The following is a 17,748-nucleotide window of genomic DNA, read 5'->3' as shown; positions in this document are numbered from 1 at the left end:
TAATATACTTGTTAAAATGTCTGTCATCAACATTTACAGACGCCGAGAGGGCGGCAACTTTCCAGTGTATTTTACACAGTATATTGTGCCCCCTTAAGGCTTCTCCTAAGTTATGTGTAGGTATGTAACACATGCACACCCATTAGCTGTGGTTAGCTGTCATTGACTGAACATTTTATCATAACAGTCACTTTAATGCAAATTGTTGGACTGTCTTTGTGTGTGTGTGCAAGCTCTCTGTGTGCGCATGTGTTGATGAGGCTGGGGGAGTGACAACCGTGAACTCCAATCATTTTATTCACACTCTTAAAAATGTCATTACATAAACTTTGTAATTGGGAAAAATATAGACAATTATCTATATTGTAATTGTGAAAAAAAAAGACAATTGTCAAACAAATATGTTGTGTTAAACCACTAATTGTAACATAAGCGCTTGTTATATATTTTGCTTTCAAAAAATCTTCCTGTGAGAAAGTTGCAAACAGCACCTTTAAAACATTAGCATGTGGCCAAAGACAACTACCTTTTCTCATGCACTACAAAACAATACTACATTTAGAGAAGTTGTTATTGAGAGTATGTTTTCACATTTTAGAAGTAACAGCATAATTATCTCCTGCTTCTAATGAAGAAGCCCCTCCCTGACTGTCCATCACAGTCATGTCCATACTACAAATTGCCCGTGTCCTTCATCTGACACATCTCTTCAAATATTATTACAATTATTTAACTTTTGGGAATATATCAGTAAATGAAGACATTGACCACGTGTACTACACTAAAAGAGTTTGAGCATAAGTTTATATGTAGCAATTAGGCATGTTATGGTATGAAAATGTATTACTACGGTAATCATTATTGCAGGATTTTTAAACATGCTCATAATTTTCAAAAAGTACTTATACTGAAATATTTGAACTAAGTTTTATTCAAAAACACAAACAACACATTGAAAATGATTTCCTCTGTAGAAGAAACTTTGTACTTCTTGGCTTCTACTGGCTGCCACAACAACTTCCAGTCAGGATTTGGACCTCTTCATAGCACAGAGGCGCCCTTCTAAAAGTTCTAAATGACATCAGTTCAAACACGGACTTTGGCACAAAACTTCAGTATTAATGCTTTTGGACCTGCGAGCTGCATTTGACACTGTCGACTACTCAATACTGTTGGACAGGTTGGAAATGTGGGTGGGGATCTCAGGCACAGTTTTAAGCTGGTTCAAGTCATATCTACAAGATAGGAACTATTTTGTTTCCATTGGTGACTTTGTATCAGAACCAACCAACGTAACGTGTGGAGTCCCCAAGGTTCAATCTTGGGGCCAACTTTATTTAACATCTATATGCTCCCACTAGGACAAATCATGCAAAATACTAACATTGACCATCATTGCTATGCCGATGACACCCAAATCTATGTAGTACTATCACCAGATGACTATCGCCCCATAGATCTTCTGTGCCAGTGCATTCAGCAAGTCAAACACTGGATGTGCCAACATTTCCTACAACTAAATGAAGATAAAACTGAAATTATATTTTTTGGTGCTAAAAGTCATCCAACACCTTCAATCACTGTCCCTGAAAACCTCAATTAAAGCCAGAAATCTTGGGGTTATTTTAGATTGTGATTTACATTTTGACAGTTACATCAAACCAGTAACAACATGGGCCTACTATCACCTCCAAAATGTAACAAGACTCAGAAAAACTTGTACATGTCTTTATTAGCAGTAGGCTAGACTATTGTAATGGTCTCCTTGCAGGTCTTCCCAGGCAGCTACAGCTTGTTCAGAACGCTGCTGCTAGAGTTCTAACAAAGACCAGAACATGGGAGCACATTACACCAATTCTTCAATCCTTACATTGGCTTCCTGTACATCAGAGAATTGATTTCAAAATCCTCCTGCTCCCATATAAATGACTACATGGTCTAGGGCCCAAGTACATGACTGATATGCTCCCACTATATAAGCCCTCTAGATCACTAAGATCTTCTGAGACCAATCTGTTAGCGCTTCCCAGAGTCAACTCAAATCAAGGAGAGCATCATTCAGTCACTAGGCAACAAATAGCTGGAATAAACTTCCTGAAGATGTCAGACTTTGCCCAACTCGGACTACTTTTAAAACTAGACTGAAAACTTTAATGTTCACTTTAGCTTTCAGATAAATCTTTTAATCTTTTAACTTTTAACGTCCGCATTGTTTTCATTTTTATTGTCTGCATTTTAAATTTGCTTTTATTTTCTTCCATTTCACTTTGTTGTCTGTGAAGCACTTAGAGTCTGCCTTGTGTATGAAAAGTGTGATACAAATAAAGCTGCCTTGCCTTGTTGAAAACATTGTTTCATGTACTTAAAGTAGAAATGGAATGTGCATATGAAAGCAACACAAGCATTATAAACAAATTAGAATAGTGCAAGATAGCACTTTATGGACTTAAAAGATCAAAAAATTTAAACAATTGTAAGAATTTTGAAAGATGGTCCCTGATGAAAGATGTAACTGCACTTTTTGTCCATGTAAATAAAAATAGTGTTCATGTATGAGATGTGAATTATATTTATATAGCGCTTTTTCTCTAGTGACTCAAAGTGCTTTATATAGTGAAACCCAATATCTAATTTTTACATTCAAAGCAGTGTGGGTGGCACTGGGAGCAGGTGGGTCAAGTGTCTTGCCCAAGGACACAACGGCAGTGACTAGGATGGCTGAAGCGGGGATCGAACCTGCAACCCTCAAGTTGCTGGCACGGCCACTCTACCAAGCGAGCTATGCGCCCCAGATCTCGTCTTACACACAGAGCTGCATGATTATCACCAAAATAATAATTAAGAGTATTCATTATTAATATTGAAATCACGATTATTGATTGTGTTAGTAAAACAGAGTTGGGGTGGGGCGTGAACGTGGTGCCATCATGTAATTTGTAATCCATCCATCCATTTTCTACCGCTTATTCCTTTTGGGGCCTCGATGGGCGCTGGTGCCTATCTCAGATACAATCGTAATGTCTAATAAAAAGGCTATAGATAAATGTTATCAGTATATTTAAAGACAATTCTTTGTATATTTGTTCATTAATAGTATCAACGTGTCATCTTTTTCTCAGTACATCATGCCTTTATCTCTATTTTTCCATTATGATAGAGGGAGGTATTTTTTTAAAGTCATGTACATGCTGCATCGGGACAGATCCATTAAGAGTCTGAGCAGAAATATGTTGTATATGAATGAACTATAAACAATAAAACATTGACAAAATGCAATGTCACATGAATGTCTTTTCAAAAGTAACATTTTCTCCTCCAAAAACCACAAGTAATGTAAAAAAAAACATGGTGTTTACTTTTTCCTATCAATATAAAATACAAAGCAGTTTGGCTCATGAAGATTAAGTCTAATAAAGAATCCGTGTTCTTTTCCAACAAGCATGTACTTCAGTCCAACAAATATAAAGAGGATACCTTACAGCAGGGCTAGGGAACCTGCGGCTCTACAGCCAGATGTGGCTCTTTTGATGACTGCATCTGTCTCTCAGATACATCTTAGCTGACATTGCTTAACACGATAAGTAATGAATGATTACGCTGGTAATCACAGGGTTAAAAATAACGTTCAAAATTAAAAACATTCTCATGCATTTTATTCCATCAATCCAAGAAGTCGCATTAACAGTAAGAAGTATTTCATTTATTATTTGTTAGCTTCAGAATAACAATGTTATTAAAAATGCGCACATTTAGTTGTATTCAGTGTTAAAAAATATTGGTAACACTTTAGTATGGGGAACATATTCTAAGTAACAAATACTTAATTAAGAGTTATTTGGACACTAGGGGACCATATAAGGGTTATGGTTACTAATAAGCAATAATTCTGAGGTTATAAGGGAAGACTCTTAGTTAATGGCTTACTGCTTGTAAAATAAGGCCATGCAGAAAAAGGCATTAATAAGTACTTAAAAATGACTAATTAAGAGCCAATATGTTAAGAATTTGCATGTTAATAAGCGAATAATTAATGGTGAATATGTTCCCCATATCAAAGTATTACCTAAATATAATATGGCTCTCACGAAAATAAGTTTTTAAAATATCTCTCAGCCCAAAAGGTTCCCGAGCCCTGCCTTACACCTCATACACTCTTTGTTGCTCACCAACCACTCAGCCTGCGTTCAATTCGATGAGATGACCAAACATTTAGCTAGTAGTAGTTATTTGAACACAGATAAAGTTGGCAGTTAAATTAAAAGATGAGGGAGCATCCCAGTAAACAAACTAAAGACTTTCTAAACAAGTTGTGGCAACGTTCCTGACACACAGGAACTCTCAGTCCCAGCAGCTGACGGACAGACACTAGTTGCATGTTCAAAATGAAACTGCAACATCTAATATTAACAGCATTGCGCTCTTAATCACACACAGAGACTCCACGGAAGTAGAAGCGATTGAAATGAAGTAAAACAAATCGATCGGCTCAGTTTACTCGGAGGGAACATTTTCAAAAGCAAAGTCTGTGTAGTCGCCATGTTTACTCCAGCAGAACGCCTCTTTTAATGTGGTGTGCAGGCACTGTGGCGCTAAAGTTGAAGAGGAAGTAAGCAGTGTTGCCTAAAATGCATTAAGAAATGACATTTTTGCGGTAATTTCAACGGTATTACTAACCGTCTGGAATTTTATCGCGGTTTATCATTATACCATTACAACCATAATATATATATATATCATATGTCTATATGATATATATATATATATATATATATATATGTCTATATATGTATTTATATATATATATATATATATATATATATAGACATATATATATACATATATATTTGTATGTATATACATATATATATGTATATACATACATGTAATTACATATATATATATATATGTAGCTTCACGGTGGCAGAGGGGTTAGTGCGTCTGCCTCACAATAAGAAGTTCCTGCAGTCCTGGGTTCAAATCCAAGCTCGGGATCTTTCTGTGTGGAGTTTGCATGTTCTCCCCGTGACTGCGTGGGTTCCCTCCGGGTACTGCGGCTTACTCCCACCTCCAAAGACATGCACCTGGGGATAGGCCCCTCCCACCTCCAAAGACATGCACCTGGGGATAGGCCCCTCCCACCCCCAAAGACATGCACCTGGGGATAGGCCCCTCCCACCTCCAAAGACATGCACCTGGGGATAGGCCCCTCCCACCTCCAAAGACATGCACCTGGGGATAGGTTGATTGGCAACACTAAATGGTCCCTAGTGTGTGAATGTGAGTGTGAATGTTGTCTGTCTATCTGTGTTGGCCCTGTGATGAGGTGGCGACTTGTCTAGGGTGTACGCCGCCTTCCGCACGAATGCAGCTGAGATAGGCCCCAGTTCCCCCGTGACCCAGAAGGAAGAAAAATGGATGGATATAGAGTGTATATAAATGTAAAGTCGACAATACAAGACAAGGTAACGATTAAAGGCTGCTAAAATGTGTTGTAGACCACATTGCATCTAGACAAGCCACCTGTGTTCTCATTGGGACATGAGGTGTGCGGAGAGAAGCCTTCAGCCGGATTTGCGTTGGGTGTCACGACGGCGACGCCGGCTACCCGGCCGGAGCCGTCCTTGAGTTTCATCATGATAGACCTGAGGAGCAGACCGACAAGGTGTAACTCCTTAGGTGGAATCCACACTTCCAAAGTTGATTTGAAGGCTAACACACACTACCTGCTGAAGAGTTGGTATTCTAAGATGACCATATAAGGGGGATTTGGACCGGTGCGAAGGACCCAGTCTAAATTTTCCTCCGACTCCAGCACATGGAGTATACCCACATTTCCAGACAAGGAGGCTGGAGGAGGAGTTTAAACATCAGTATGCTGCGTGACACACTGTATCATTATAGTGTCAGTTTATGTTGTGTTGCATCACTTACACTGGCAGCCTATTTGATGTATCATTATAGTGTCAGTTTATGTTGTGTTGCATCACTTACACTGGCAGCCTATTTGATGTATCATTATAGTGTCAGTTTATGTTGTGTTGCATCACTTACACTGGCAGCCTATTTGATGTATCATTATAGTGTCAGTTTATGTTGTGTTGCATCACTTACACTGGCAGCCTATTTGATGTATCATTATAGTGTCAGTTTATGTTGTGTTGCATCACTTACACTGGCAGCCTATTTGATGTATCATTATAGTGTCAGTTTATGTTGTGTTGCATCACTTACACTGGCAGCCTATTTGATGTATCATTGTAGTGTCAGTTTATGTTGTGTTGCATCACTTACACTGGCAGCCTATTTGATGTATCATTATAGTGTCAGTTTATGTTGTGTTGCATCACTTACACTGGCAGCCTATTTGATGTATCATTATAGTGTCAGTTTATGTTGTGTTGCATCACTTACACTGGCAGCCTATTTGATGTATCATTATAGTGTCAGTTTATGTTGTGTTGCATCACTTACACTGGCAGCCTATTTGATGTATCATTATAGTGTCAGTTTATGTTGTGTTGCATCACTTACACTGGCAGCCTATTTGATGTATCATTATAGTGTCAGTTTATGTTGTGTTGCATCACTTACACTGGCAGCCTATTTGATGTATCATTGTAGTGTCAGTTTATGTTGTGTTGCATCACTTACACTGGCAGCCTATTTGATGTATCATTATAGTGTCAGTTTATGTTGTGTTGCATCACTTACACTGGCAGCCTATTTGATGTATCATTGTAGTGTCAGTTTATGTTGTGTTGCATCACTTACACTGGCAGCCTATTTGATGTATCATTGTAGTGTCAGTTTATGTTGTGTTGCATCACTTACACTGGCAGCCTATTTGATGTATCATTATAGTGTCAGTTTATGTTGTGTTGCATCACTTACCCTGGCAGCCTATTTGATGTATCATTATAGTGTCAGTTTATGTTGTGTTGCATCACTTACACTGGCAGCCTATTTGATGTATCATTGTAGTGTCAGTTTATGTTGTGTTGCATCACTTACACTGGCAGCCTATTTGATGTATCATTGTAGTGTCAGTTTATGTTGTGTTGCATCACTTACACTGGCAGCCTATTTGATGTATCATTATAGTGTCAGTTTATGTTGTGTTGCATCACTTACACTGGCAGCCTATTTGATGTATCATTATAGTGTCAGTTTATGTTGTGTTGCATCACTTACACTGGCAGCCTATTTGATGTATCATTGTAGTGTCAGTTTATGTTGTGTTGCATCACTTACACTGGCAGCCTATTTGATGTATCATTGTAGTGTCAGTTTATGTTGTGTTGCATCACTTACACTGGCAGCCTATTTGATGTATCATTGTAGTGTCAGTTTATGTTGTGTTGCATCACTTACACTGGCAGCCTATTTGATGTATCATTATAGTGTCAGTTTATGTTGTGTTGCATCACTTACACTGGCAGCCTATTTGATGTATCATTGTAGTGTCAGTTTATGTTGTGTTGCATCACTTACACTGGCAGCCTATTTGATGTATCATTATAGTGTCAGTTTATGTTGTGTTGCATCACTTACCCTGGCAGCCTATTTGATGTATCATTATAGTGTCAGTTTATGTTGTGTTGCATCACTTACACTGGCAGCCTATTTGATGTATCATTGTAGTGTCAGTTTATGTTGTGTTGCATCACTTACACTGGCAGCCTATTTGATGTATCATTGTAGTGTCAGTTTATGTTGTGTTGCATCACTTACACTGGCAGCCTATTTGATGTATCATTATAGTGTCAGTTTATGTTGTGTTGCATCACTTACACTGGCAGCCTATTTGATGTATCATTATAGTGTCAGTTTATGTTGTGTTGCATCACTTACACTGGCAGCCTATTTGATGTATCATTGTAGTGTCAGTTTATGTTGTGTTGCATCACTTACACTGGCAGCCTATTTGATGTATCATTATAGTGTCAGTTTATGTTGTGTTGCATCACTTACACTGGCAGCCTATTTGATGTATCATTGTAGTGTCAGTTTATGTTGTGTTGCATCACTTACACTGGCAGCCTATTTGATGTATCATTGTAGTGTCAGTTTATGTTGTGTTGCATCACTTACACTGGCAGCCTATTTGATGTATCATTGTAGTGTCAGTTTATGTTGTGTTGCATCACTTACACTGGCAGCCTATTTGATGTATCATTGTAGTGTCAGTTTATGTTGTGTTGCATCACTTACACTGGCAGCCTATTTGATGTATCATTATAGTGTCAGTTTATGTTGTGTTGCATCACTTACACTGGCAGCCTATTTGATGTATCATTGTAGTGTCAGTTTATGTTGTGTTGCATCACTTACACTGGCAGCCTATTTGATGTATCATTGTAGTGTCAGTTTATGTTGTGTTGCATCACTTACACTGGCAGCCTATTTGATGTATCATTGTAGTGTCAGTTTATGTTGTGTTGCATCACTTACACTGGCAGCCTATTTGATGTATCATTGTAGTGTCAGTTTATGTTGTGTTGCATCACTTACACTGGCAGCCTATTTGATGTATCATTGTAGTGTCAGTTTATGTTGTGTTGCATCACTTACACTGGCAGCCTATTTGATGTATCATTGTAGTGTCAGTTTATGTTGTGTTGCATCACTTACACTGGCAGCCTATTTGATGTATCATTGTAGTGTCAGTTTATGTTGTGTTGCATCACTTACACTGGCAGCCTATTTGATGTATCATTGTAGTGTCAGTTTATGTTGTGTTGCATCACTTACACTGGCAGCCTATTTGATGTATCATTGTAGTGTCAGTTTATGTTGTGTTGCATCACTTACACTGGCAGCCTATTTGATGTATCATTGTAGTGTCAGTTTATGTTGTGTTGCATCACTTACACTGGCAGCCTATTTGATGTATCATTGTAGTGTCAGTTTATGTTGTGTTGCATCACTTACACTGGCAGCCTATTTGATGTATCATTGTAGTGTCAGTTTATGTTGTGTTGCATCACTTACACTGGCAGCCTATTTGATGTATCATTGTAGTGTCAGTTTATGTTGTGTTGCATCACTTACACTGGCAGCCTATTTGATGTATCATTGTAGTGTCAGTTTATGTTGTGTTGCATCACTTACACTGGCAGCCTATTTGATGTATCATTGTAGTGTCAGTTTATGTTGTGTTGCAACACTTACACTGGCAGCCTATTTGATGTATCATTATAGTGTCAGTTTATGTTGTGTTGCATCACTTACACTGGCAGCCTATTTGATGTATCATTGTAGTGTCAGTTTATGTTGTGTTGCATCACTTACACTGGCAGCCTATTTGATGTATCATTGTAGTGTCAGTTTATGTTGTGTTGCATCACTTACACTGGCAGCCTATTTGATGTATCATTGTAGTGTCAGTTTATGTTGTGTTGCATCACTTACACTGGCAGCCTATTTGATGTATCATTGTAGTGTCAGTTTATGTTGTGTTGCAACACTTACACTGGCAGCCTATTTGATGTATCATTATAGTGTCAGTTTATGTTGTGTTGCATCACTTACACTGGCAGCCTATTTGATGTATCATTATAGTGTCAGTTTATGTTGTGTTGCATCACTTACACTGGCAGCCTATTTGATGTATCATTATAGTGTCAGTTTATGTTGTGTTGCATCACTTACACTGGCAGCCTATTTGATGAGTTGCATTGAGGAGACGGACGCATGGGATGGTTTTGTTCAGGTGCACATAGATCTTCTTTTCCACTGAAGTACAGTCAGCGCCTGTGCAACAAACACAACAAAACAGGCGCATAAAAAAAATGCAATCAAATAAGGCTATTAAAATTACAGTAATCAATTAGAAAAAACATGTTTTATATATATACACACACTATATTGCCAAAGTATTTGGCCACCCATCCAAATGATGAGAATCAGGTGTCCTAATCACTTGGCCCGGCCACAGGTGTCTAAAACCAAGCACTTAGGCAAGGAGACTGTTTCTACAAACATTTGTGAAAGAATGGGCCGATCTCAGTGATTTCCAGCATGGAAGTGTCCTAGAATGCCACCTGTGCAACAAATCCAGTGGTGAAATTTCCTAAATATTCCAACGTCAACAGTCGGCTTTATTATAAGAAAATGAAACAGTTTGGGGCCCTGCGATGAGGTGGCGATTTGTCCAGGGTGGATCCCGCCTTCTGCCCAAATGCAGCTGGGATAGGCTCCAGCGACCCCCCCGCCACCCCAAAAGGGAGAAGCAGTAGAAAATGGATGGATGGAATTTCTGGATCTGCCTCCCGGGAGCATTTTGGCCATGGAGACCAGCAGCTGGGTGTCTGCCACACCAGAGTCCGTTTGGAGGGACTGGAGGAGATGTGGAGGAAGAGACAGGACCACGAAGCTGGCACTGAGCACCAGGACGGACAAGCTTCACAGTGTCTTGGCTGAATGAGCGGGTATCGGACACTTCAGTCTCCATATAGGCATCCTCGCTCATCCATGCGGACTGGACACTGGCCTGGATTTGGTAGGCGGCCGAAGGTGGAGTGGACTTTCTCGGTTGCTTTGTTGGGTCTGCTCCTGTCTCTGGCCATGCTTCCCCTACCCCAGTGGACGATGGCAGAGGACTCCACAGTGTATATGTTATTTCATTCAGCTCTGCTCTTTTAATGTTTTTAATCTCCTTTTTGGTCTTTGATGTTTCCCTCTTACACACGTTTTGTGTGTTTTTTTTCTTCCTTGGCCTCAGTCTGGACCCCCTCTCCAAGGGTCCAGGCATGATTATATATATTTTTTCTCCCCCTCTCTTCCTCCCCGTTTCTCACCATTTTTGTAAGGGGCGCCGGAAGTTGCCGATCCTGTTCTGTCTCCCTGTAATGTTTGTCTGATCCTGAATGGGATTGTGCTGAAAATGTTACTTTCCCCTCTGGGATTATTAAAGTATTTCTGATTCTGTTATAGGCTCCGGCGACTCCCCGCGACCCCAAAAGGAACAAGTGGTAGGAAATGGATGGATGGAATACCTGAATGGGATTGTGCTGAAAATGTTACTTTCCCCTCTGGGATTATTAAAGTATTTCTGATTCTGAGATAGGCTCCGGCGACTCCCCGCGACCCCAAAAGGAACAAGTGGTAGGAAATGGATGGATGGAATAGTCTTGGAACAACAGCAACTCAATTAAACACCAAACGAACAAAGACTCTGAGGTTTGGTTAAAACGACTCCACGTAGGATTTAACTATGGTTTAAAGTCCTACTGAAAGCCACTACTAGCGACCACGCAGTCTGATAGTTTATATATCAATGATGAAATATTAACATTGCAACACATGACAATACGGCCGCTTTAGTTTACTAAATTGCAATTTTAAATTTCCCACCAAGAGTCGTGTTAAAAACGTTGCGGTATGATGACACGTATGATGACGCTTGCGTTTGACGTCTCGGGTGGTAGTGGACATTATTTTCCAGTCCGCTCCAAGCTATAAGTAGTCTGCTTTAATTGTATAATTACACAGTATTCTGGACATCTGTGTTGCTGAATCTTTTGCAATTTGTTCAATTAATGATGGAGAAGTTAAAGTAGAAAGATGGAGGTGGGAAGCTAGCCTTTAGCCAGTGTTTCCTTGTTTAAAATTCCCGAAGGTGAAGCTTTACCATGGAACAGAGCGGTCAAGCGAACATGGATCCACCCCACATGTCAACCGGCAGCTTTCGGTGAGAAAAATTGTGGTAATAAGTCGGCTCTTACCGTAGCTATGAGCGGAGCCTATGTTGGATGTGTCCTCCTGCAGCTGCCGCGGACTAATACCTCCTCCCACGCAGACACACACAGTCAACACACCTGTGGCCACACCCCTCTGACTTTCAGGTCATGTGTAATTTCACTAAAACAATAGGCAGATAAAGAATTTTCCAGAATTATCCTAGTAAATGTGTCTAATAACATCTGAATTGCTCCCACTGCAATCGCCTTTCCCCCCCTTTTTTTCTAGTCCTTCCCTCTCAATATTATTATCCACTTGTCTTTCTTCCTCACTAAAATTAATAGGGAAATTGTCGCTTTCTCGGTCCGAATCGCTCTTGCTTCTGGTGGCCATGATTTTAAACAATGCTCAGATGTGAGGGGCCCTACAACCTGTGACGTCACACGCACATCGTCTGCTACTTCCGGTAAAGGCAAGGCTTTTTTATTAGCGTACAAAAGTTGCAAACTTTATCGTGGATGTTCTTTCAGCAAAAAAATGGCAATATGGGGAAATGATCAAGTATGACACATAGAATGGACCTGCTATCCCCGTTTAAATACGAACATCTCATTTCAGTAGGACTTTAAGGTTGTCTGACAATAGAGTTGAATTTAAAGTAGAAGAAGAAGAAGTAGACATCAGATCCTTTTGATAGAAGACTGAGGCTGCGTGTGAGCTTCAGGCGGAGAAAATCACGAGAAGTCACGCTGACGCTCAGCCGGCCTCAACAGCACACAAATACTAGTCAAGACTTGTCTCTTTAAAGCTGCCTTCTCTAAAAAAGACTATAACGTTTACCGGGAGAGTAATAGGAGTGACGGCGCACGCGCAGACGTTGTTTGAAATAAAAGCTAAGCAGGGCAGTGACGTCACTAGCCTAGCATCCACTGAGCTCGGCTCCACTCACAAAAGAAGTCCAACCAGCAAAAAACGTGTCTAGCAAACGCACCGAAGCACAGCAAACACAAAGGGACAGCATTCTAAGCAACCTTAGTCACACTTACCGATGAAAAATAAAGAAAATATCAGAGTATTTATCCATTTCTTCGACACTAAATCCATCTTCCTGGTTTGAAAGAAGACTAACAAAACAGGAAGTGATGACATCGGACACTTCCGGGTTCCGGTGTTCTTGTTCCGCTTTCCTTTACCAGAAAACAAAAAAAAAGACTTGAACAAAATGGCAGCATATTTGCGTTTTTCATTTTAAATGGTATTACGTCACCTTGTAATATTTAAAGAGGAATTACGATGAGTTTGATCTACAAATTTGAAACACATCTTGTGGTCTAGGGCAGTGTTTTTCAACATTTTTTGAGCCAGGGCAGATTTTTTGCGTTGAAAAAAATCCAGAGGCACACAAACCACCAGTAGAGATCTTACAAAACAAACTCATTTGACAGGAAAAAGTCGTTGTTGGATGCATACTTGCCAACCTTGAGACCTGCGATTTCGGGAGGGGCGGGATGGGGGCGCGGTCGGGGGCGAGGGGCGTGATTAAAAGGGGAGGAGTATATTTACAGCTATCCATCCATCCATTTCCTACCGCTTATTCCCTTTGGCGTCGCGGGGGGCGCTGGTGCCTATCTCCGCTACATTCGGGCGGAAGGCAGCGTACACCCTGGACAAGTTTTTAGTTATTTTTATATCTTTTTTCCAAATAGTTGAAGAAAGACCACTACAAATGAGCAATATTTTGCACTGTTATACAATTTAATAAATCAGAAAGTGATGACATAGTGCTGTAATTTACTTCTTTATCCTTTTTATTCCAACCAAAAATGCTTTGCTGTGATTAGGGGGTACTTGAATCAAAACAATGGACATCACTGAAAAAAGGTTGAGAAGCACTGCTGTAAAAGCCCTAGATGTTATTGTCACATATAGCTGGCAGTATTGTTCTGTTTAAGAGTGTCACAACATTGCTGTTTACGGCAGACAAACTGCTTTATGTTACCGCGCTGGGAGGACGTTAATGAAAGTGCCTATCAATAAACCCACATAAGGAACCAAGAACTCGCCCTGGATCATTCTAAAGTTCTAACGTCATTGGGCAGGCACTCTGTTTATATTGTAGGAAAGCGGACGTGAAAACCGGCTGTCGACACGTCACTCAGGTCCGCATGGAGCTGGAGGGGACGTGGCCTCCAGCTCCGCATGAATTCCGGGAGAAAATTTGTGCCGGGAGGTTTTCTGGAGAGACGCTGAATTTCGGGAGTCCCCCAGAAAATGGTTGGATGTGACTTTAAACCATAAGCATCAATATAACTCTTGACTCAAAGTACTGTCACAACCTCACATCACGCTGTGACTCTTTTGTGTGTGGTGTTGGAGTTCTTTTCTTGCACTTTTATTTTGGTGGCTTTTTCTCTTTTTTTTCCTGTATTTCCCTGTAGCAGCTTCATGTCTTCCATCCATCCATCCATCCATTTTCTACCGCTTATTCCCTTTTGGGGTCGCGGGGGGCGCTGGCGCCTATCTCAGCTACAATCGGGCGGAAGGCGGGGTACACCCTGGACAAGTCACCACCTCATCGCAGGGCCAACACAGATAGACAGACAACATTCACACTCACATTCACACACTAGGGCCAATTTAGTGTTGCCAATCAACCTATCCCCAGACGCATGTCTTTGGAAGTGGGAGGAAGCCGGAGTACCCGGAGGGAACCCACGCATTCACGGGGAGAACATGCAAACTCCACACAGAAAGATCCCGAGCCTGGATTTGAACCCAGGACTGCAGGACCTTCGTATTGTGAGGCAGACGCACTAACCCCTCTTCCACCGTGAAGCCCGCTTCATGTCTTCCTTTGAGCGGTATTCCCCGCATCTACTTTGTTTTAGCAATCAAGAATATTTCAGTTGTTTTTATCCTGGGGACATTGTTGAATGTCACGTCATGTTGGGATCTACGCCATCTTTTTTTTTTTTTTTTAAACCATTAATTATACATTTCAACGTTTACAAACAGTCCAGAAACAATCCAAATAAGCACAAAAACAGTCAGAAAGATGACATCTTTCCCTCATTTGCATAATTGATTACAATGGACGCTGTAGGCAAAAGTAAAGTAGCGGGAGGCATCACTGAGTAAAAAAAAATGCAAATAATAATTTGAACTGAAAATTGTATTTTTTTTGGTTTATTCTTAATTATTTTTTATTTTTCATTGTTCTACATGAAAAAGTGTTAGTATGGAATTTGATCAATAGACTGAAAGGTTGTGATTTTCTCCAACCAACCAAATCTATTGACTGGCTCATTAACATGAACGATAGTTTTGTTTTGATTTGAAGTATGAAACACAGCTCAAGCAAGACAGAACAGCGGCAGCTCTGCACGTCACTGTTATACGCACGCCAAGTTGGCTGAAAACTATACTTTATCCCACGTTTCCCTTAAAGTCTCATCAAACCAAGTCAAAATTGTTGTTGCCCTTTTCTCTCTGAGTTCGTCCTTTATTGTTATGGCCATATTATAGACAAACTAATAATGGAGTAGATATCTAGTATATAGTGCTTTTTTACACACTGAAAGCACTTCACCGAGAACAGAGAACCCATCATTCTTTCACGGCTGGAAGTTATATTTGTAGCCACAGCTGCCCTGGCGTAGACTAATGGAAGTGTGGCTGCCTCTGACCACCACCACCAAACATTCATTGACATTTATACACCAGTGTCAGAGGCAGTGTCAGTGGCTGCCTCTGACCACCACCACCAAACATTCATTGACATTTATACACCAGTGTCAGAGGCAGTGTCAGTGGCTGCCTCTGACCACCACCACCAAACATTCATTGACATTTATACACCAGTGTCAGAGGCAGTGTCAGTGGCTGCCTCTGACCACCACCACCAAACATTCATTGACATTTATACACCAGTGTCAGAGGCAGTGTCAGTGGCTGCCTCTGACCACCACCACCAAACATTCATTGACATTTATACACCAGTGTCAGAGGCAGTGTCAGTGGCGGCCTCTGACCACCACCACCAAACATTCATTGACATTTATACACCAGTGTCAGAGGCAGTGTCAGTGGCTGCCTCTGACCACCACCACCAAACATTCATTGACATTTATACACCAGTGTCAGAGGCAGTGTCAGTGGCTGCCTCTGACCACCACCACCAAACATTCATTGACATTTATACACCAGTGTCAGAGGCAGTGTCAGTGGCTGCCTCTGACCACCACCACCAAACATTCATTGACATTTATACACCAGTGTCAGAGGCAGTGTCAGTGGCTGCCTCTGACCACCACCACCAAACATTCATTGACATTTATACACCAGTGTCAGAGGCAGTGTCAGTGGCTGCCTCTGACCACCACCACCAAACATTCATTGACATTTATACACCAGTGTCAGAGGCAGTGTCAGTGGCTGCCTCTGACCACCACCACCAAACATTCATTCACATTTATACACCAGTGTCAGAGGCAGTGTCAGTGGCTGCCTCTGACCACCACCACCAAACATTCATTGACATTTATACACCAGTGTCAGAGGCAGTGTCAGTGGCTGCCTCTGACCACCACCACCAAACATTCATTGACATTTATACACCAGTGTCAGAGGCAGTGTCAGTGGCTGCCTCTGACCACCACCACCAAACATTCATTGACATTTATACACCAGTGTCAGAGGCAGTGTCAGTGGCTGCCTCTGACCACCACCACCAAACATTCATTCACATTTATACACCAGTGTCAGAGGCAGTGTCAGTGGCTGCCTCTGACCACCACCACCAAACATTCATTGACATTTATACACCAGTGTCAGAGGCAGTGTCAGTGGCTGCCTCTGACCACCACCACCAAACATTCATTGACATTTATACACCAGTGTCAGAGGCAGTGTCAGTGGCTGCCTCTGACCACCACCACCAAACATTCATTGACATTTATACACCAGTGTCAGAGGCAGTGTCAGTGGCTGCCTCTGACCACCACCACCAAACATTTATACACCAGTGTCAGCGGCACTGGGAGCAAGCTACTTGCCCAAGAACACAACAGACGTGACCAGGGTAACAGGAGCTGAAATGGAAGCTGGAGCCCTCAGGTCGTCTGGACTATTGTTCTACAGTCTGGGCATCTGCTGCAAGTGGTGAGATCAGTAAGATCCAGATTGTCCAGAGTAGGGCAGCAAGGCTGGTTCTGGGTTGTTGACTAAGAAGCAATGTGAAGCAAATGCATGCTTCTCTTTCCTGGCTAACAGCTTGTCAGCTAATACTCTTATTTTCTTCAAATCAGTAACTGGTAGTAAAACTCCTGCTTTTCTCACGGAACCAAATAGTTGACAGTAGCACTATAAACAATAATAATACCAGGGCGTCCAGTAGGTGCATTTTGTACTCCCTCGTCCCAGGAAGAATGCTTTGCGGAAATCTTTTATTTATAGATCTGTATCGCTCTGGAATAACTTGCCTCATATTCTCACCGGCACTGCAAGTAAACAGCTTTTTAGGATGCAAGTAATAGTTTATCTGAGTTTTTAAATTAGTTTGCTCGTTGATGATTTTTTATGTTTGGTTTTGTATTGTGTAGTTATATTTATATGGTGATTATTATTCTGTGACTGTAAATTGTTTGCCTGTTTCCTTATTGATTCCCTTTATTTTTGTCCGTATTGTGTAGTTATAATTATATGCTTTTACTTGTAATTGTATTGAGTTGTGGACCCCAGGAAGACTAGTGGGTTGTTGTGGCAACCAGCCAATGGGGATTCTTAATAAAAATCAAATCAAAGTTGGTGACACGGCAGCTCTACCATCTGAGCCACGCCGGCAAGAAGGAACAGTTTTCACGGGAAGAGTCTCGGCCGAGGGGGAGGGGGCTTCCCGACACAAAATGTCAAAGAATGACAAGATACATACGTCACTCAATCTGTGTCATCACTGATTGACTTCACACTGTTAAAAAAATACTCCAAAGCTGCATAAAAAGATGCATTGAAAACTGCTGCCTAAATGCATGAACCTTCTGATTTGATGCTTTGGCTTGGTTTATCACA

The 17,748-nt window shown here is 41.0% G+C and overlaps 1 protein-coding gene across 1 annotated transcript in view; it reads right to left on the bottom strand.

Annotated features, from left to right (window-relative positions):
- Nucleotides 1-12,965, bottom strand: part of ncstn (nicastrin) — a 32,217-nt gene extending 19,252 nt beyond the window's left edge. The window contains exons 1-5 of the mRNA XM_061919570.1: nt 12,950-12,965; nt 12,729-12,869; nt 9,652-9,753; nt 5,724-5,847; nt 5,521-5,642 (exon numbers count right to left, since the gene is read on the bottom strand). Of these exons, the coding sequence (XP_061775554.1) occupies nt 5,521-5,642; nt 5,724-5,847; nt 9,652-9,753; nt 12,729-12,831 (451 nt within the window). The 5' untranslated portion in view covers nt 12,832-12,869; nt 12,950-12,965. The remainder of the gene's footprint in view (nt 1-5,520; nt 5,643-5,723; nt 5,848-9,651; nt 9,754-12,728; nt 12,870-12,949) is intronic.
- Between the last annotated feature and the right edge of the window lie 4,783 nt (nt 12,966-17,748).

Source organism: Nerophis ophidion, linkage group LG14, assembly GCF_033978795.1.
Source record: "Nerophis ophidion isolate RoL-2023_Sa linkage group LG14, RoL_Noph_v1.0, whole genome shotgun sequence".
Taxonomy (NCBI): Eukaryota; Metazoa; Chordata; class Actinopteri; order Syngnathiformes; family Syngnathidae; genus Nerophis; species Nerophis ophidion.
The sequence above is the reverse complement of the archived record's forward strand: the minus strand, read 5'-3'. Positions and strand labels throughout refer to the sequence as shown.